Source organism: Rhinolophus sinicus, chromosome 1 (assembly GCF_057876585.1).
Source record: "Rhinolophus sinicus isolate RSI-liver-muscle chromosome 1, RSI-T2T, whole genome shotgun sequence".
Lineage (NCBI taxonomy): Eukaryota > Metazoa > Chordata > Mammalia > Chiroptera > Rhinolophidae > Rhinolophus > Rhinolophus sinicus.
Genome location: NC_142501.1, coordinates 30,848,592 through 30,869,805, shown reverse-complemented (window position 1 = coordinate 30,869,805; position 21,214 = coordinate 30,848,592). Strand labels below are relative to the sequence as shown.

The following is a 21,214-nucleotide window of genomic DNA, read 5'->3' as shown; positions in this document are numbered from 1 at the left end:
AACATTTCTTTTGTTCCCTCTCTCCTTTTCTATCTCCCTCCCCGTCAATTCCACCTCTCCTTCCCTTCCATTCCAAATCAGGGTACTGGCCCTCCTACAACATTCCTTTCCATGAAAAAATCTTCAACTGGAGCGGCTATCCAATGTTAGTGCAGAAGCTGGGTTTGGACTACTCTTATGACCTGGCTCCACGAGCCAGAATCTTCCGGCGTGACCAAGGGAAAGTGACTGATATGGCATCCATGAAATATATCATGCGATACAATAGTACGTAGCACATTTCTCAAGAATCATTCTTCAAAACTCCTTTTCTTCCCCATGGATAAAGAATCCATGTAAGTTTATCATCTCTGTACTAGAAGGAATTATAAGAAGTTATTGAATTAAGTATTTAGTGTTCTATTAATACTATACGTATTTTATACTCAACAAATAGAATTGGTCCCTTATAAAATGAAAGGGAAGAAGATTCTACAGATTTCTTTTTTAATTGAAAAATTATACGTAAAACACAAAAGAAATAAGTACCATGTAGGGTACTTTGTTTTTAACCAACCCCTCATCCCCACACACAGGTTTCCTTCCAAAAACAAAAGCAGCCAATAAAACAAAAATTATTCAGAAATATATTTGATGAACAGTATCAAAGTCAAATTTGTATTTATTTTGTTAACAAAAAATTGATGCACATTTATCCTGTTATCTCTCCTCCATGCACTCTTCACTGAGCAGGCTGGGCCTGGAGCAGGGGACTTGCAGTTGCCCCTACCTAATACAAGCCAAAGGAGACTTCTGTATCTGGGAGCAGGCTGGGCCGAAGAGGCCTCTGGGGTATATATTCTCTGATCACCTAGGCTTTAACAGGTCCTAAAAGCTTTCTGTGGATGCGTGTTATCTCAGAACAGCCAGTACTCACTCTTGTCCCCATCTCTGTTTCCTAGATTATAAGGAAGATCCTTACAGTAAGGGTGATCCGTGCAATACCATATGCTGCCGGGAGGACCTGAACTCACTTAACCCAAGTCCTGCAGGTTGCTATGACACAAAGGTAGCCTGGCTTTTTGTTTTTTTCATAGTCACCATAACCATAACTATTCCACCAGCACCTACGCCTATTTAAAGGCAAAGCTGCAAAGGTTTTTGTGGCATAACGCACAATGTTTCTAAACTTTCACTCAATTCAGGATTCTGCTTTGTTCTGGTGGTAGGTCCCGTTGCCTATCTTCAAATTTGTGCTCTACCAGTTACTAGTAAATCACATAATCTTGTAATGCTTCCGTTTCCTCATCTGTAAAATGGAAGCAACAGTATTTGCCTCATAAGGTTGTTGTGAAAAGTAAACATTTAATATCTATAAAACGTTTAGACTAGTACTTCGTGGGTTATTTGAAAATATATACATTACGATGAGGATGGTGATAATGTTGATGTCTAAAGTTTTATCAGACTGACCCAAAGTCCAAAGACCATATTACTGAGAGCAGTGTGATTGCACAGTAAACAGAAATTGAATTTAGCTGAAGGAACAACTATTGGATCAGATGCCAAAGAACTAAAGGGTTTTTACTACGTTAGAATTGGTAAGTGCATCATGTGTCTTATTAGTATGTTTGCAGTGGTGGTTTGAAGCCAGCTCATACAGGCTTGTGAGGCCCAGTTAAAATCCGTTAACTTTGTGGCGATAGCTTGAAATCAGCCGTGGGGGAGTATTTACACCATGGAAATCAGCAAACAGTGCAAATCAGGGCGTTTTTCTCCTCAGAGAGCTGGTTGTTAAAAATTTACCTGACATTACTGGTGTCCAAAGGTCTGAGTTAGCCATTTTAGATAATGGAGAGAATCATTATACCACATTCTTTCACATTTTTCTTTGGGCATGTGTCGTTTCACTTGCAACCCATCCTAAATTCTAGAAGAAATCTGTTGGAAGTGGACTTAACTGTTCTATCTTCAGCTCTGTAACTGTAAGAATACAAACCATCCTACACATTTTTTTCTATCTAATGCCTAAATAGGAGATGCTTTATTCGAGTAGTCTAAGTTCCAACTCACCGTACTTTTTAGCTATGTGATGGCAAAACTTTAGCCTTAATTACGTTCAATATGTTACATAATGTAAAAAGAAACAAAATAGTAAATGGACAGACATGATAGACATTGGCACACATGAAGCCCCAATCAATGTCTTTGTATTTATTTGTTTCCAATGGTATTTGCAAACATTTAATAAAGTCTCTGAAAAGTGTTATATCAAATCCAGTATACAGGCAAATTACCTCTGCTGCCTTACCTAGGAGAATCCATCCAAGTCAAGCTGCCATTTTTCAAATTTTACTTTCTTCTGGAAAAAGGAGCCTGCCAGTTTTGCATCAAAAAAGTTTCTGTTGAGGATGTACTTTAAAAATATAATTTCTCTGTAGCCATATTGAATACAGGGAAAATCAGAAGTTATGAGCCATTTTCTTCTTTCCCCTCGAAGGTCAAGATCTGCTGCAATCCAGTGTTTAGGTGTTTTTGAGAACCACGAACCTCATTTTTGATATTGAATTCCACTTTACAACTCTTGTCACTGTCCTGATTAATAACAACTTTTGAGGAATTAATATTTTCTAGCACTGCTCCCAGCATTTGCTCTCAGTAAACCTCATGACAACTTTTCTGTGAAATAAGGTTGTTAGCCTACTTCTCAAATGAGAAAACTGAGTCAGAGAGACTTATTTTAAAATAAATGTTGGAGCTAGAATTCTGAGTAATTTGAGTATAGATGTCACACTTTGGGCTATGTGGTTAATACCATTCTACTAGTCAATTCGTTCTACTAGTCAATTCGTATTTGAATGCCAAATGGATACAGAAAAGCATATATTGTGGAAGCTCGCAAGATTGTTTTAAAGGGGCTAATATTGTGACTTTGGGAAAAGGACAGGAAAAAAAAATAAACAGGGATTCAGTCAAGTTTCTTCCAACATTTCTAAAATGTTTCCCCCTCCCCACCTCTCTTTGTAGGTGGCAGATATCTACCTAGCAGCACACTACACAGCATATGCCATTAGTGGCCCCACAGTACAGGGCGGCCTCCCTGTTTTCCACTGGAACCGGTTCAACAAAACGCTCCATGAGGGGATGCCAGAAGCCTACAACTTTGATTTTATCACCATGAAACCAATTTTGAACCTGACATAAAATGAAGGAAGAGGGACTAGAAAGCTGCAAGTAAGATACCAAAGGCACTATTTTAGCTGTTTTTCCATTCAAAATTAGCCTTAATAAAATGTATTAACCTGTTACTTTCATTCCCACTGCTGAGTTTGTAGTTGACAAGCACTCACTGTAGCACTGTGAAACGAACATTACGTATGTGCAGCAATAGCAGGCTTCAGCATACGAGCTTCTGTACAAGAGGGTGTGGCAGTCTGCTCCCTCCCTCACCACAATCCACATTCTCCTTTCATGCCTGGTCATGCAGAACACTCATCAAGGTTCCTAGGTAGGTCTGCCCCGTGATGAGGAGTTCTTGCCAACGGAATCTGAGAGTGCCTTTCAGGCCTGGCTCCTAAGAACCTGTGCTCCTCCGTGCTCTTTCCCCTCCCCCTGGCTGGATCTGCTTAAAGACAAAGCCCTGGGGAAAGGTGGAGCTGTGTTTTCAAAGGAATCTCTAATAGAAGTGCAGTTAGTGATTTTTCTGGGCATCAACAACTCTCAGCTGAGCCTTTTTGTGGTACAGGCTAGGCAAACGATAGAGCAAATCTTAATGCTGTTGCCCCTCATTAGTGAAAAGCAGCACAATGTGGGAGCAACTCTGCATAACAATTTTTCTTTCAAAGTTAGAGAATTGTATTGTGTGTGGTTTGGGCGCTGTGGTAGTGCTAAATGAATTAAATAAACCATATCGTACAGTCTAATAGGTGATTTTTAAAAAGGTGAGACTTTCAAAAGAAAGCAACACAAGGGCCGACAATAATCAGAATGAATCAGAGTACACAGAATGTTAAAAACCCAGTAGTTTATTTCAAAGTATAAATTTCAGGCTTGCTGGACAAAATCCCACTACAGTTAACACGTATACAGACGCCAGTCTACTGTACATTTAGAAAAGAAAAAAAACAAAAACAAAAACAAAAAAACCCCACAAAACCTTTAAAATCTAATAAAAATAGGGCAACTTGCTATAGCCCAGTTTAAATTAGACATTAGGAAGGTCTTACATTGCCTTATTATTTACACTTTCAACTGCAATAAAGAAAAATCAGAAAGCAAGTTTCCTACAAAGGATTTATTTTTATATTTAATTTTGAAATGGCTGATGAAATACTAAACCCAGGATCCCCAAAAAGTGAATGTTTGATTGCCCAGTTACCTTATTTACAAACAAAACTTAAAAAAAGACAGCATTTAAATATAAATGATGGTTATTTTAGCTGACTCTACAAAGTAAAAAAAACTTATTTAGCATGATAAAACTGTATTGTCCTATTCCTCCCCATTGGCTGGGGAATAAATTTTAGGAATTACATTAAGTCTGCCACACTAACAAAACACCTCTTAAGAATTGTTCTAATCCCCAAATGTAAAAAAAAAAGAAAAAGAAAAAGAAAGAAAACGAAAAGAGCAAAAGAACATCATTTGCCCAGTAAGGAAGGCAGAATCATACACTGGTTTTAGATAGAGTTACTTGCAATAATCTAATACTGGGACATGGTATTTTGGAAATTAGAATAAAATGGGCCAATGACTGGTCAATGATAAAATCACAAATGAATCATAGGATACTGAAATAGCCCAAGGAGAAAAGTCGGTGAGAACACTTGGAAGGTCTTTGCAGTATTCTACTGAGTTATAAGAGCACGTGTATAAAAGCGAGAGGAGGATACCACAGGCGTTGTTTGTTAACCTTTTACAGTACTGGAAAATTCGTGGAACAAGATAAATGCATATCATGCAATATTAACACTCACCTTGCTGCATAAATGATAATTTAGAAAATGTAAGCGAAAGAGCAAACAACAAAAAACTAAGTTAACGCTTATGCATTACAGTTAAGAGAACTGTATGGTGCAGCCTGCCTAAAGAGTTCTGCAGAGAGATAGACCTACCTAAAGATTCTAAGCTCCTTGCTCTAGGACTTTTTTTTTCAATTAAACTTTTCATTTATTACCCAACAATGGGGGTGGAGAGAGTGGGGAACATCCCTCTGTGAAGCAAATGGTATCCCAATAAACACCTTTCAAGGAAGAAAGTTTTACTCTTCACTTCTCTCATTAACTTCTACTGTGTTAAACAGCACACAATACTCTACATATTTTAAAAAGGGAGTCCAGTGAAATAGAGAGATATAGTTACCTCATCAAGTTAACTGTTAACAACAGATGCTGTCTTTGTAATTTATAAATTTACTGGCAATAACATAATTTTGAAAAGAGACTTACTCACACTTAAAACAGGGTGAAAATTACTCTGACGAAGTGCAAAGTAGAGAGTAACAAACATCACTGTTACCATTAAATCCCATATAAACATTCTATATTTTGGGTTGAAATATCAAAAGTTCCCATGATTTCCAACAAGGCAATACTTACACAAGTATTGTCAGGGTAAAAATGTACCAAACTTGCATTCCCAAAATGGGATAATCAAGCTTATTTGTAATACTTTGAGAAAGGTACCATGAAATAAAAAGGTACCATGGGGTGTGAACTGCTACAAAAAAGTATAATCAGTAGCTATTTCTAGTTTAGTCTTCCCTTCTCTTTCCCAGAAGAAACAAACCAAAAAAAAGTGCTCATCAATATTAAATCATGCCCCAAATAAAAGTCTAGAGTTCTAGCCTTGCACCTTTCAGTAAATCCAATATAGCTGTTGCCTATAAATTCCATGGCAGGCTAATTTGAGCAGATCATCTTACAATATGCTTTCTCCTTAAATAATTACAATTGTTCCTTGTACCTTCCTTCCACTATCTGGAATAAAAAGTTTTATTTTACTGTAGTAAACCTATTTTTAGGATTACTATCTGAGAATTTTTTTCTTTGACAGAAAACATAATGTGGGCTAAAATAATAAGCTGTTTTCATTCTACTGGGCTTTCTTCACCTGACTATATAATGCTATGAAAGCTTCAAAAAAAGGATTAGTGAATATAAATAAAAACATTCACCAAGGTAACCTTTTTTAGGCTAGGTAAGCAAATTGTTATCACATGACCATAAAACCAGCCAATAGGAACAATTTTGAACATGGGCTTTCTATCAGTAGACAGGAATGATCCTGAACACATAATCAACATTGCAACCCTTGCAGATAAAAACATATATACATGCAGATATAGATAGGTGTTCATATACATCTAGAAGGTATCTCCCTTTTGAAATTTTCATTGGCATGACACTGGCAACTTCTTTACCATCATCATGAGTCCTAGAATGATTAACTTCTACATAGTTGCTTGGCAAATCTGATTCATAGAAACTTTAATTCTCATTATGGTATCATTTTCTGAAAGTGAAAGGAAGGTTTGGAGCATTTACACTTTGGCAATCTGTAGGCTTTCTTCAGCATCAATCAAACTTCACACATAACATGACAGTACACTGACCCAGCGAAAATCTCTAGACTTCCTAACTAGAATGCTTCCAACTACAAGCCATCAAAGTTGCAAACAAAGCAGCAGGGGAGTGTGCTATATTTTGTGATGAAGGGAAGATGAAGAGTGAAAGGCTGAAAGGGAAGAGTAAACAATGGACAAATGGCCATGTTTATTTTTGCAGTTAATCTTTAAGGCACAAAATAAATGTAAAGTCACATTAGGAAAGAAAGGGGCCATTGCAGGGGTTTTTTGACCTAATTAACAACCCAGAAGAAACAAAAGATGAACAGATGCTTTCCTGTGTTCAAAGTAACCTATTTTAAACTATTTATCCATTTTCCTTTTATTTCTTTCTTTGGGTTTCGTTTGGATTCTGTTTAAATCATTTAACTATGAAAATCTACAGATCCCTTAGAAGCAGAATCACGCAGGATACATACCTCAGATTCTTTCATCTACCTATTTTATATTGGAAGAGAGGTAAATCTGAGAATGAAAATGGAGATTCCACTGCAATAAACATATAAATAGGGGAGAAAAACAAAAAATACACAAACACCCACACATATCCCCTAGCCTCAAAACTAAAGAAAGGTGCACATTTACATTTCAAAACCTTGAAGCTTGAATTGTCCAGGAAAAGATACTTGCTTTATGGGCTAAGTTTATTTTACTCTGATTATAAACAAATGTAGTGTATATACACATCTGTCCAAGAAATCTTGCACAATGTGGATTTGACAATGGGTATCATGCACAAGATTAAAACATGACCAAAAAGTGGAACTTTTCAAAGAGGAAGAGATAAAGGCTCCAAGGTTTAACTGCTCTGGGAAGAAGAGATCACATCTGTTGACTGAGGATCACAGAAAGGTCCAAAACGTCCATAAATATCCTTGGCTCGTACTGCAAAGTAGTATTTGCTGCCAGATACAAACTGGGTGAGAGTGCACGCCATGGGCAAAGGAAGTGCCTTTACCTCTCCAATCTTTTTCCATTGTGAGGGCACAGTGGCACTGGGTTCCTCGTGGTAAGCATAGAGATGGTAGCTGTCAACAGTGGCACAGCTTCGATCCACTTCCAGGACACTCCATGACAGTACAATGCCATTTTGACTCTGAACTCGTGCTAACTTCAAGTGTGGCTTCTGAGGCAGAGATGTGCTGGCAGCTTCTGGGGGCAGACGCTGTGGTTGTGGGGCTTCTGGTAAGGGTGCTGGGTGCACAGGGCGTGGGGGCTCCTAACAAGAGAGTCAAGTTGATTTATAATGACCAAAGAAAGGACGGTTTCTGAGCCAGAACAAAAACAGCCTTGAGATCACTTTGAGAAATCGTTTTATATCAAGAATACTGGGAAATACCAAATGCCATACTACATTTAACAAGTCTGATTTGGTGATTTGTAACCAATCATGCCCCAAACAACGGTGCTGAGGTAACACCTGCTATAGTTTCTAGACCTACAATACTGAGTTTTCCTTGGGAAATAAAAGCCCTTGCTGATGAAACATCTTGACAGAAACTGAAATAATCATCTATTTCTAACAAAATAATTCATGATTTAATTCTCTATCCTACAGATTCTCATTTTAGGATAATGTAACATTTTTAAAAATTATGTGTGGCAGTCTGTCATGGGAAATTTGAGTATTCAACTCTACTTTCATTTTAGAGCTGGTTTTCCATATAAAGACAGAAGCATATTCTTATAAACAAAAGCACATTTAATGATGAATGTATATTATGTTCTTAGTCAGTCTGCATGAAACAGGTGACATTTAAATTAGACCATGAAAGATGGGATTTAGAAATGCAGAAAAAGCTGTGTACCTTTTTGCTAACAGGTAAAGCACAAGTAAAGGCATGGGGACTGGAAAGTGAGGAGACTTATAGGCAAACAAGTATTAACTTTCACTTAGACATGGGCTATGTGAAGAAGGAAAGACAAATTTGGAAAGGAAGGTTAAAGCCAGATGATGAAATAGGATGAATACTAAGCCTAGGTAGTCAAACTGACTTATCTAACACTGGACGTTATTATTATATCTAGGTTTTAAAATTACAGTGTTCATTTTTTTCAAAAAAGATTCAAGTGAGAGCCAAGAAATAGGGATATGAGTGACCTTTTTTTTCAAGTGAAATATACCATTGCTCATTGACTTTAGGTTGGAGGTCACAAAACAAATAAGGTTTCCTCAACTGAAATTCACTTAACAAAATTTGTTTTAATATGCATTTCATTAAATGGATAATTTGCATATACTAAATAGTGAATTCTGTGATGGTATGATGCTATCATTTTAATTTCCAGGTCTTCTCAACTTAGTATCAGAAACATGCACACAGAAAGAGCTCAGAAAGGATATGATGAATACTGTGTTTCCCTGAAAATAAGACCTAGTCGGACAATCAGTTGTAATGCATCTTTTGGAGCAAAAATTAATATAAAACACAGTCTTATTTTACTATAATATAAGACGGGATCTTATAATTAATATAATGTAATATAATATAATACCGGGTCTTATATCATATCATAGATCATATAATATATGTAATACCAGGGATTATATAATAGTGAGTCTTATATTAATTTCTGCTCCAAAGGACGCATTAGAGCTGATTGTCCGTCCAGCTAGATCTTATTTTCAGGAAACACGGTAATTTCAAGGAATGTAAATCTCCTGAAATTCATATGTCTAGTGGAAAAAATTCATATACACGTCTGGAAAAAGGTATAATCTACAGTTAAGAGCTAAAAATAAATATAAAGTTAGAGGAAAAGAAATCAAATTTAAAGATAAAACACTGAAAACTGAAGAAGTAGAAATGATATGAATACTGGCCATGTTGCTGTATTTCCTCTCTCAAATTATCTTTTTTCCTAAGATGACTTAATGACTTTAATAAATGAACATTAAACAAACATACAGCTAGCAAACTAAGAGAAGATGGGTGAAGCCATGAACCTGACTGAAGGGAGCGCAGGAATTTAAGGAGTTTGACAATAGCTTAAACGGCCTGCAATATCCTTTCTCGTTCTTAAAATTCTAGGATTCTGAACCTGCTCATATCCCAAAACTAATTAAGTCAACTGAGTTATTGTTTTGTTTCATTTTTGCCATTGCAATGGAGGTTTTTACTAAAGTCTTACAGATAATATATCAGGGATTTGTTTCCAAATAATCTGGTGTATACATGATTGTGGAAATAAGTGGCTGGCACCACTGATGAAATAAGACTGACCAAGCGCTGATAATTGTTGAAGATGTGAGATGAGTATGTAGGAATTGTTATACTATTCTCTCTACTTTTACGTACATTTGAAAATTGCCATTTAAAAATATTTTTTAAGTAATTAAAAGAATGTTCCTCCTGTGCAATACACAGTTTATTCCCAGACAACACACATGGATGGAATCAGGTAAAAAAAAACAAAAACTCTGATGGGTCAAAAAATTTGCAAAACTATGGTATAAATATATTTTATATATTTATTTACTATATGTTTACTATATATTTTTTGAAATATAGAATGAAAGAAATTATTTGCAACTGCATTCAACAGTAATGGTATATTTGCCACATACCCTAGTAGGGCCAGACTGAAGCACTGTGAAAACACTGTGGAGGTGCTGGGATCAGACAACCTGAGTTTTAAAAAGGCTCTGACTCTGACACTAGTTTGGGTAATGACACTGAGTAACCACTTAACGTCTTTGTGACATGGTATGCTTTTCTATCAAAGAGATTAGTAAGTGAGGATTAAATAAAATACATGTAAAATACTTAGTAGAGTGCCTAGTATATAGTGCTCCATTCATATTAATTTTTTCATTATAGTGGGATAAAAATAATAGCTATAAGAACACAGGCCCAAGAGCATGGGTTTTTAAAAGGTGTAAGAGCATGAGTTTTTACAAGGTATGACCTTGGGCTGGTTACCCAACCTCTGTGCATTAGCTGCCATAACTTTAAAAAAGGAAAGCAAGAGTCCTAAAAGGTTCCTGTGTAAGGTATTAACAGTGCTTGGCACACAGTAAGTACTCGATAAATGCTACCATTATTACGTGTAATAAAAACAGGATGCTTTGCTTGGTAAAAAGTGACCCCTCCTCATAAAGCCAGTATTTCCATTTACACTGTATACCATACCAACTACTATTATAATCATGTCACAGGATAATAAAGAAAAAATGATAACTGTAATAGTATTTGACAGCTTTATAGTTGACATTGTTTTGGAGGCAACATCTAAGGAGAAATCTTCGGTTTTCTGTTAACTCTTAACAAATGAATTCCCAAAACCATTGGATTGTTAAAAACAATAAGGTGATGGCAGTGTAGCAGTTAGAAATGGTATAAGGTTTTGAAGAAAAAGAATAAAGTTAGAACATCAAAAAAATACTTTTTAAAATATGCTTTTTAATACTCAAAAATATTCCTTTTAATTTAACCATGAGTGAAAATGGTCTATTTCACCTCACATGCCCAGCTGTCTACTCTTTTTGTACACTGTAAGCCACCACAAGCAAACTCAGTGATCCTCGACGACTATCATCCCTAGGAACATTTGTTCATAATGGTTAGATCTATTTTCTTAAATAACCTTCTTCAGGGCCAGCCCGGTGGCTCAGGTGGTTGGAGCGCTGTGCTCCTAACACTGAGGTCGCCGGTTCGATTCCCACAATGGCCAGTGAGCTGCAACCTCTACAGCTACGATTGTGAATAACGGCTCTCCCTGGAGCTGGGCTGCCATGAGCAGCCGGAAGTTGGTGTAAGCTGCTGTGGGTTACCGTGTGCTGCCATGAGTGGCCGGTGGCAAGCATGAGTGGCCGGTAGCCATTGTGAGTGACCGGCAGCCATCGTGAGCGACTGGTAGCCAGTGAGGGCTGCTGTGAGTGGCCAACTGATAAGTGGCGACCAACTGCCTCAGCTGAGGGGGAGCACAAGGCTCATAATACCAACATGGGTCAGGGAGCTGTGTCGCACACAACCAGACTGAGAAACTATGGCTTGAACTGGATTAGGTGGAAGAAGGGGAAAAAAAATAATAATAACCTCCTGCAGGAAAAACAGAGGACCTGTCATTTCCTGTTGATGTAATTAGTTGAAAGAAAAACTGCTAACTATAACAACATGTGACAAGCTTTATCACGGAGAATTTTGCGAAGCCAAGCATCAGCACTTACAGTATGCACTTGTGGTGGTCGGTGATGCACTGTTAGCTGAGGTCCTGTTGATCCCAGGGTTAGTCCATTGTTTACGACATACGTAGTTGCTTGAGGCACTCGAACTGTGACACCTACAAAAGAAAATTAAGGAATAAATTAGAATTCTATTGTAAATTTTGTGGAACACTGATTAAACACTTGAAGTCAGTAAAGTGATGTTCTTAAAATACAAAAGGAAACATATTTCTAAAGTGAAGTCTACATTCAGCCAAAGTGTCCCTTGCGCATGAGGATAAAGACATTTTCATACATTCAAGCAACCAAAACAAAAAAACAAACAAAAAAAAAACTATCTCCATAAACCCTTTCTCAAGTAGTCAGTGGAGGATGTGTGCCACCAATGTAAGAGAGAAAATCAAGAAAAGAGGAAAACATGAGATACAAGGAAGAGGAGATCCAGCACAAGAAAGAAAGAAATGACTATTTACAAAATGACTATGAACAAAAATCCTAGAACACTGGTAGTACACCACATGCAGAAGGCAAACAGATCAGAATGGAGCAGTGTGATTCTAAAGACAGAAAAAGTGAAGCTGTCTTAGCAAAGATCTCTGCTGTCTTATCTTTTTAACCAGGACAGAAATCTCCACTAAGTTATCCTTGCCTTGTGTTATGAGGTTCCTCTTTCTCCATGCCCTGCTGATCAGCTGAGGATACTCGATCCACCCAACAGAAAACTGTTTTGACGTACAGCGGGGCAAGATAAGCAGAAAACTGAGAGCCACCTATTGCCCCAACCATATTTCTTCCATATGTTCAGTACGTGGCCCATACTATAGTTCTGCAGGTACCGACTGTGGTGAGCCTAGTTACCCAGAATTCATTCATAACCCTCTTGACTGATTTCTCCAAACAAAGCTCTTGTAAATTTGAGAAAGTTGAAGCCAGACTATGAACCAGAGACTCTGCTTATTTATATTCTACTGGAAGCCATACCTAATAATGGCATTATTGTGGTTTCTTTAAATAGCTAGATTTGTCCTTACTATTGAATTTTGCAAAACTAACTATTTTCAGTGATACCCATGTATAGGTGGCAAAACCATATAGAAAAGCAGAAAGTAAGGATGATTGTTACCTCTGACTGAAAGGCAGAGGGGTGCAATTAAGGGCAGGCATTTCTTAGCCTGGTGGGAAATTTATAGGTCGTTCAGTTTATTGTTTTTCTTTAAACTTTTAAATATACCTTTAATATAAGCTTCTGTTTGAATGATGTATTTTACTACTAAAAGAAATACATACAGATGCTTTTCAACTTATGATGGGGTTATATCCCAATAAACCCATTGTAAATTGAAAATATTGTTAAGTTGAAAATGCATTTAATACACCTCACCTAATGAGCATCATAGCTTAGCCTGGCCTACCTGAAATGTGCTCAGAACACTTACATTAGTCTACAGTTCAGCAATTATCTTGAGTTTCATCTCAAGAGTAATTGCCTTTTTCTTCTCACCAGAAGCAGGAGACAAAGATGGGCATTTTGTAGACATGATGGAATGCAAAAACAATACGTAATATTTAAAAAATGCTGGTAACATAGTACATTGTAGAGTACCAGTTGTCTACCCTCATTGAATACATAGCTGACCGGGAGCTGTGGCTCGGTGCCCAGCATCATAAAAGAGGATCATATCACATATTGTTAGCCTGGGAAAGGATCAAATTCAAAATTCAAAGTATGGTTTCAACTGAATGTTTATTCCTTTTGTACCATAGCAAAGTCAAAAAATTGCATGTTGCAGGCCATCTTTATGTGGAAAATACAAGCTTTATTTAATGTTTTCCCATGTTTTACTTCTCGGCCATCTAAGACTCTGTCTCATTGGAGGCTATCCATAACCATTATTTCTATCATCTGGGCTAAGTCATAATTAGTCATTCTCACTTTAATTAGGCAATTTATCTCTTAATAGAGTAGAGTGTAGACCAGCATCAAATACAGTACTGTAATTATACAGGTCATAAATGATTAAAGTGGAAGACAACATACAGAACACAAATCACATAACATGCATGTCCACTTTTTCTGGTCAACTCTCCTAACAAAAGAAAAATGAAAAATAGTTTATATATGACATGACAAACACTTTTTGCTAAATCTAATGTCAACAAAAGGCACTCCAACTAAATGCTGGAAAACTACCTGTAACGTGGGGCCATGTACAAGAAGAGAGTCTCTTACTATTTTGGGGATTGACCTGCCGAACAGCAGGAGCCTGCATAACAGCTCCTCGCAGGGGAGCCTGAGCTGGTGGTGCTGGCAGAGTTGTATAAACCACTTGGTGGTTTGCAGGAGCTCTTGGTACAGGAAGTCTTGTGGTCCCCTGAGTTACTGGACGCTGTGTTACATTCACGGTGGTTGGAGCTAATGACAAGCAGAAAAATGTATTTAAAATATAGTAAGTTCTATGGTAAGTGAAAGTATTAAGTGGTAACTTTACACATAAACTAATTAACTCTAATAAAGAGAGAACTGGAGATAACGGTCTCCTTTTGTAATCTTGATAGGGCCGAACAAAATTAATATTAAACAATCCAAACTTCACCTCAGAAAAGAGCACATCAACCATGTCCAAGGGCCTTTCCACTCTTTAGATTGACTAAATAAGCATGTGATGATTGCGAAAAGGTTTAGACTTGAGAGTATGACCTTATAGCAGTGACTTAGAAAACTTTCCCTGCCCAATGTTAGATTGTTCTTGGTAGAATGGAATTTTAGGCCCTCCCAACTCTCTACAAATGGGTATAAATCCAAAAGAGTTACTCTGCATTCTCTCAGTTCAAGAAACTGGTGGGCTATTGCAACACATTTTCTTCAGGTGAACCAAACCATCTCGCACTCAAAACAATAAAACATCCATTAAAATACACACTTCTTCCTTCTCTACCCTGGCATTCCTCCTAATCTATGTTCCAGAGAGCACTAATGCCTTGAGTGAAGTTAATATGTATCTATCAAAAATGAGTCCTAAATGTTCACTTACAGCATGGAACTACAATAATGATTTAGGAGTGAACAGTTTTTTTGTTAATAACTCTCTGAATTAGAATCACATTTTACAAATGACCACATATAAACTATATAATAAAAACAATAAATCTTCTTTCTCTTGGAAAAATGGATTCTATAATAAAATTAATTTGAAGGTAAATGCTGGATATAACAAAGATAAAATGTTTTCTTTACTAAAGACTTTAATCTTTACATATCCTTTCAATGCGAGCCTTTAGAAAGGGGAAGAAAGTATACAAAAAGGAATACTCTCTTCATCTCTTTATTCCTCATTTTATTATCTATACTGCACATGGGTTTGCATAATGACATTTCCTTCTAAATTATCAAAATTAGGTGACTGTCATTTTAATTTCACTGGATAAAATTCCATGTGAACTCAGTGTTTTCCTTAGTGAGAAACGTGCTCATATAAGTGTTCTGCAGCTAAATCTCTAAGCAGTGAGCTATTTTATGAAGAAAAACTGTCTTGATTTGCTTCCAAACAGTTTAGGAGATACAGGCTACATCTTGAAAATGTCTGATTTAAAACTTCTTGAGAGGCAGCAAGTAAAATATTAGTGTATATCTCCTGATGGTAGTATTAGGCCGGTTAAAACTAGTTAAGAATTCTTTAAATAATTTATTGGCTATGATCAGAACGAATCATTACACCCATCCTGTCTAGAAAAACTCTATTCATTTCTGCTGTACATAGTGGCAGATGAAAAAGGCATACAATTTAAGTCTTCTAAATAAGCATTCTATATCCACTGCTGCATCTTAAGACGGTCAGCAAAACTAAATTACATTGCATTCAAAAAGATACACTGTCTTCAAAAGAACAATGAGTCATTAATTTTCTATTTAACCTTCCATTTGATTCCACAGTCGATATACATCACTGTAGATAAAACTAAAGCTTCAGTTCAATGATTTAGCAAGTTTACCTGTAGGTAGTAAGTGTATTGTTGTCTGAGATGGTCCACTTGTCGGCACCCCAGATGGCTGAAGAGGTGGTGCTGGCTGGATGGGTTGCAATGGTCGAGACACAGGCTGAGAAGAACCCATGGTTGACACAGGAGTGTGATTTAGCTTTTTAGGTTCTGTGAATTAAAAGTGAGGCACTATGATTATTGATACAAAAAAAGCAGAAATACAGGTTTTTTCCTTTACGGGTGAATTTTACTTTTACTTGCCACTCAGTCACATTTATTGCTCAAATAACAATTTCTTTCTATTTTAATTATGTGTATTTTTGCCAGTTTGAAAACCAAGTCAGATCTTAAATAATCCACTGTGTGTTATCACAAATCTAATTTAGATTTACAGAAATACAGTTTTATGCTTTGTTTGTTTTCATGAAAGAATCCTACTTCTGAACTCAATATGTCAATTAGAATAATTTCATTTGTTACATTAATACATATTTAGGTATCTATGTCAAGGACATTCTCCTAGAAAAATATCTATAAATTGATGAGTAATTGAATTCCAAGTACTCTACTGTTATTTAGATTCTTTTATTTAATAATACAGATGGTTGCTTATTTACACTATCCAGTTTTTAAAATAAAATACACAGAGTGTCTATCTCAAAAAGGTCTCCAACAGCCTATGAAATAAATGTTTGCATCTCAGAAAAGGCCCTTAAAAGTAGGTAACCACTATAAGGAGTAATATAAAAATGATCCCCATTAATTTTAGTCCTGTGGAATTCTAAAATATAAATAAATTTCTATGTAAATAAAGTTCTAAAATGTAAATAAAATTTAAGGCATTAACAAGTGATGTTTTAATTGGGTACTGATGGAGAACAGTGCACTTTAGAAAAGGAGAATTTAAGGTACACTCAAAGGTGGAGAAATGGAAAGAGATCCCACGAGGCAGGGAAATGGCAAGAGCACTGATAATAAACTTTGCTTACTTTACTTTTTTTTTATTCAGAATCAGCCCTATCTGAATCTTCTCAAAAATAACTTGTACTTATTTTTGTCCTCTAGGAATTAATAACATTTAGACTTGCCTATAAAAAGAGAGTGAAAGCAATAGAGACAATTTGAAACTTTTTAAGAATAATCATACTGGTATAAATTCAACCCTGACAAATGATGGCATAAATCTTCTAATTTTACAGTAGTTTTACACCAAAAAAAACTCCAAAAAATTACTTGACCGTCATAGACACAATTGTATAGTTACTTAATTTTGTTTTCCTAAAACCAAATGAACTATCTTGTTCCCTAAAATATAATTTTTTAAATCTTCAGGTTTTTAAAAATTTAATGTCTTTAAGGTCATAATTAACTTACACCTGGTCTTAACTATATTTTCAACACGCATTATTTAATTATCACCACAGAGTTTTACAGGTATATCTGTAAAAAGTTATTTTGTGCAGTCAAATAAGTTTGAAAACTACTTTATATCTTGAATCATTCCTGGAGATTTACATTGTAAACTAACATAGTAAAGGCTCAGAGATGTCTGTAGTAAAAAACAACAACAACAACAACAAAAACAATATAATTTTGTTTCCTAAGCATTACCCAAGCATATTTAACCACGGAACTTTTCATAGAACACCTATTAACACTGCAGAAGAATAATCTGGAATATTGGCAAATATCTATCCAATATAATTTTTAAATATTATCACTCAGAATAATATTGAGGATTTTGAGTGTGCATGCTTAAGCTTCCTAACATTACTTTCATTTTTATTTAAATAATACTTAGTAAAGGAAATTAATTCAAATAACCAAAATTAAGTGTATGCACATGTAAAACTACCTACAACAAAACACACACACACACACACACACACACACACACACACACACACAACATTAGTGTCAGAAGACCTGGGTTTGATTCCCAGTTCCCTTACTGACTCATATTCACTGAGTCAATGCTCAACTCTAAAATGGGCATTACAGGGTTATTGCAAGGATCAAGTGAAATAACATATAAAAAGAGAGGTGCTCCTTAAGTCAAATATTCTTCTAATTGCTGTTTTCCTCTATGCCTTGTTCATATTCACTCAAGATTTGATTTCTACTTTTAAATTCTAATCTAAAAAAACACTCATTTTAGAAAGGATACAAATACACCAGGCATAAACTCTAAGTATCTGTCTTCGTTGAATATTATACTGGATTAAGAGGAAAAAATGGTATCAAAGCATCACTCAGAATGATTATTTATATTCAAGTACCTTGTGAAACTCCACTCTCTTCATCATCTATTGTGAGATCAATGACACCACCAGAATCACTGCCTGTGGCTTTGCCACTCTGAAAAACAAAATTTATTCATTTTGCAAAAGAAACTCTGGCAGACATAAAGGAAAAATGAAAGAATACTAAGGAGAAATGAGGATAAAAAGTCGCCTGGTTCAATCTGGATCCCTAAATGACTTTACCTGAAGAAATAGTTTGTCAGATAAATGACTCCAGGATACTCATGACCTAAACATCTGCCACATAAAAACTAATTTTGAAATATTTTCATAAGAAATTCTAGAAGCTTTTAAAAATAAAGCTATCAATTGCTCAGAGTTATGAAAATAATTAGGTACCTTAAGTAATAAGTGATTACTACAACATCATGCATTTTCTAACATTTAAAATGTTGAATAATTCTACATTAAATTGTCAGTATTAATTCACAAAAATACCAAAGGCAACTGTAAAGCTAGAATTAGGTTAGATAAAATAATCTAAATCCATTTTTTCTCTAAAAAATGTTATGGTCTGATAGGATATGGTATACGGTACTATTAACTGACATTCAAATTGACTAAAGGCAACATTGTCCAAAATCATTAGAAACGTAATTTTAAAAAAGTTTAAAACTATACAATAGCAACAAAAAAGGAAAGCAATACAACACAGACCTAAAGAACCAGGATCTTCAAGTCAAAAAGACCGAGTGCATCTTTAGTTCCACTACTTATTAGCTATGTGAATTTATGTTACAAGGTAATTTCCTCAATTTGCAAAATTTGGATATGGAGTTTATTATATGATTAATCTACATATGTATACAAAGAGATCAATACCAGGTTTGATATCTGGTCACCACTTAATAAAGTCATGTGCCATATAACGACCTTTTGTCAGCGTTGAATTTAATATACAACAGTTGTTCCATAAGATTAAAATGTAGCTGAAAATTCCTATCGCCTAGTGACATCGTGACATCGCCTAGTGATAACATCACAGTACAACATATTACTGACATGTTTGTGGTGATGCTGGTATAAACAAACCCACTGCACTGCCACCTATATAAAAGTATAGCACATACAATTATGTACAGTACACTGTACTTGATAATAATAAAGGATGTTACTGATTTATGTATTTACTATAGAATATTTTTTATTGTTATTTTAGAGTGTCCTCTTTCTACTTATACAAAGAATTTGTTGTAAAACAGTCTGCTGTGTTATGCTGGCAGCAACATCATATATCTTGTGTTTACCATCTTTCTTGAGTGCATCGTTTTGTCTTAATGTTGTTTTGTACAGTAACACAATGTACAGGCTTGTAGCCTAGGAACAACAGGCTGTACCAGATAGCCTAAGTGTGTAATAGGCTAGACATCTAGGTTTGTGTAACTGCACTCACTCTATGATGTTTACACAATGATGAAATCACCTAATGATACATTTCTCAGAACATATCCCAGTTGTCAAGTAGTCCATGGCTGTATATGAGTATGCTAATCATAATTACTTTATATGTTATACTGTAGATTAACTCGAAATGATTAAGGTTTTCATCTGCAAAACTCAAATTTTGTGACGTTAAAGAAAATAATTCCTTACAGTTAGAAAATTCAGGCCCAATTCCAAGACAATGATATAAATTCTAAATCTTACAATTATAAGCCGTTATGATAATGACTACATAGAAAATGACCTTCTTAACAAACACCACAAACCTGTAAAATACAATAATAGCAGTTCTTAAAAAATTCTCAAAGAACGTAACAGAATCCACTTGCTACAACATATCTATAAGATCTACTTTTAAAATTTCCTAAATTTTAGTGTGATCTCCGAAGCATGGCAGCATGAGCGGTCCCCCTGACCTCTCCCCTTGAAGTTACAAGTTGTACAGTTATAATTCAACAAAGGATTCCCTGCTCAATACACAACCATATCTGAGAGATCTGCATCAAAACATCTGAAGGGGCCAGTGCTGGGATTTCATAGGTTGGGTGCCCCATTGCCCACCACATTCCCTCATGGGGGTGGTGCCCTGATACAGAGTCAACTTGGTCACAGAGGAACTGCCTGCCTCTCCAGGGAATACAAGGCATTTTCCAATGAACCTCAGAGATCCAAGAAGCCCAAGCATCGCAAGAGAAAAATAAAACACTTGCCCTCCAGCGCCATCTACTGGAAAACAAAAGAAAGATTTCTTATCAACCTGCTAAAGAAGTGTCACTCATAAAATTTACTAAATTTTAAATTTATCAAAAATTACTCGAAAAATATGCAAAGCCCAGTAAAGTAGAATCCAACTAAAGACAAAATATAGTCAACAGAAAATGACTCCAAGTGGAGCCAGATGATAATTCAGCAAAGACTTCAAAACAGCTGTTAAAAATATGATCAAAGAATTAAAGGAAAATATGATATTAATGAATGTACAAATAAGAAATCTCAGAAGTAGAAACTGAAAAACAAAAGTAGAAAGGCAACAGAAGAATTGAGATAGAATACCAAAAAAACAAAAGATACAAAATCAAGAAAAAAAGCACACAGCGGGGCCGGCCCAGTGGCTCAGGTGGTTAGAGCTCCGAGCTCCTAACTCCAAAGGCTGCCGGTTCGATTCCCACATGGGCCAGTGGGCTCTCAACCACAAGGTTGCCAGTTTGATTCCTTGACTCCCGCAAGGGATGGTGGGCAGCAGCGCCCCCTGCAACTAAGATTGAACACGGCACCTTGGGCTGAGCTGCTGCTGAGTTCCCGGATGGCTCAGTTGGTTAGAGCGCGTCCTCTCAACCACAAGGTTGCCGGTTCGACTCCCGCAAGGGATGGTGGGCTGTGCCCCCTGCAATTAGAAAACGGCAACTGGACCTGGAGCTGAGCTGCGCCCTCCACAACTAAGATTGAAAGGACAACAACTTGACTTGGAAAAAAAGTCCGGGAAGTACACACTGTTCCCCAATAAAGTCCTGTTCCCCTTCCCCCAATAAAATCTTTAAAAAGAAAAAAGAAAAAAAAAAGCACACAGAAACAAAAAAATAGATAAAACAAATTTTAAAAATTACAAAACAGTAGATGTAAATATAACCATATCAGTAATTATAATAACTGTAAATAGATTGAAATTGTCTATCAAAATGTAAGGATTATCAGATGGGATAAGACATCAAGAAAACAAGC

General features: G+C 36.0%; 2 protein-coding genes across 6 annotated transcripts in view; one reads left to right on the top strand and one right to left on the bottom strand.

Annotated features, from left to right (window-relative positions):
- PLBD1 (phospholipase B domain containing 1) overlaps nucleotides 1-3,287 on the top strand; it is a 56,326-nt gene extending 53,039 nt beyond the window's left edge. Inside the window, exons 9-11 of the mRNA XM_019744731.3 lie at nucleotides 82-267; nucleotides 942-1,048; nucleotides 3,007-3,287. Of these exons, the coding sequence (XP_019600290.2) occupies nucleotides 82-267; nucleotides 942-1,048; nucleotides 3,007-3,183 (470 nt within the window). The 3' untranslated portion in view covers nucleotides 3,184-3,287. The remainder of the gene's footprint in view (nucleotides 1-81; nucleotides 268-941; nucleotides 1,049-3,006) is intronic.
- A 696-nt stretch (nucleotides 3,288-3,983) lies between these two features.
- The window catches only part of ATF7IP (activating transcription factor 7 interacting protein), a 115,409-nt gene continuing 98,178 nt past the window's right edge, over nucleotides 3,984-21,214 (bottom strand). For all 5 annotated transcript variants that reach the window (XM_019744727.3, XM_088798085.1, XM_019744729.3 and 2 more), the window contains exons 11-15: nucleotides 18,029-18,107; nucleotides 15,762-15,917; nucleotides 14,002-14,184; nucleotides 11,775-11,887; nucleotides 3,984-7,823 (exon numbers count right to left, since the gene is read on the bottom strand). In XM_019744727.3, coding sequence (XP_019600286.3) covers nucleotides 7,404-7,823; nucleotides 11,775-11,887; nucleotides 14,002-14,184; nucleotides 15,762-15,917; nucleotides 18,029-18,107 — 951 coding nt within the window. In that variant the 3' untranslated portion in view covers nucleotides 3,984-7,403. The remainder of the gene's footprint in view (nucleotides 7,824-11,774; nucleotides 11,888-14,001; nucleotides 14,185-15,761; nucleotides 15,918-18,028; nucleotides 18,108-21,214) is intronic.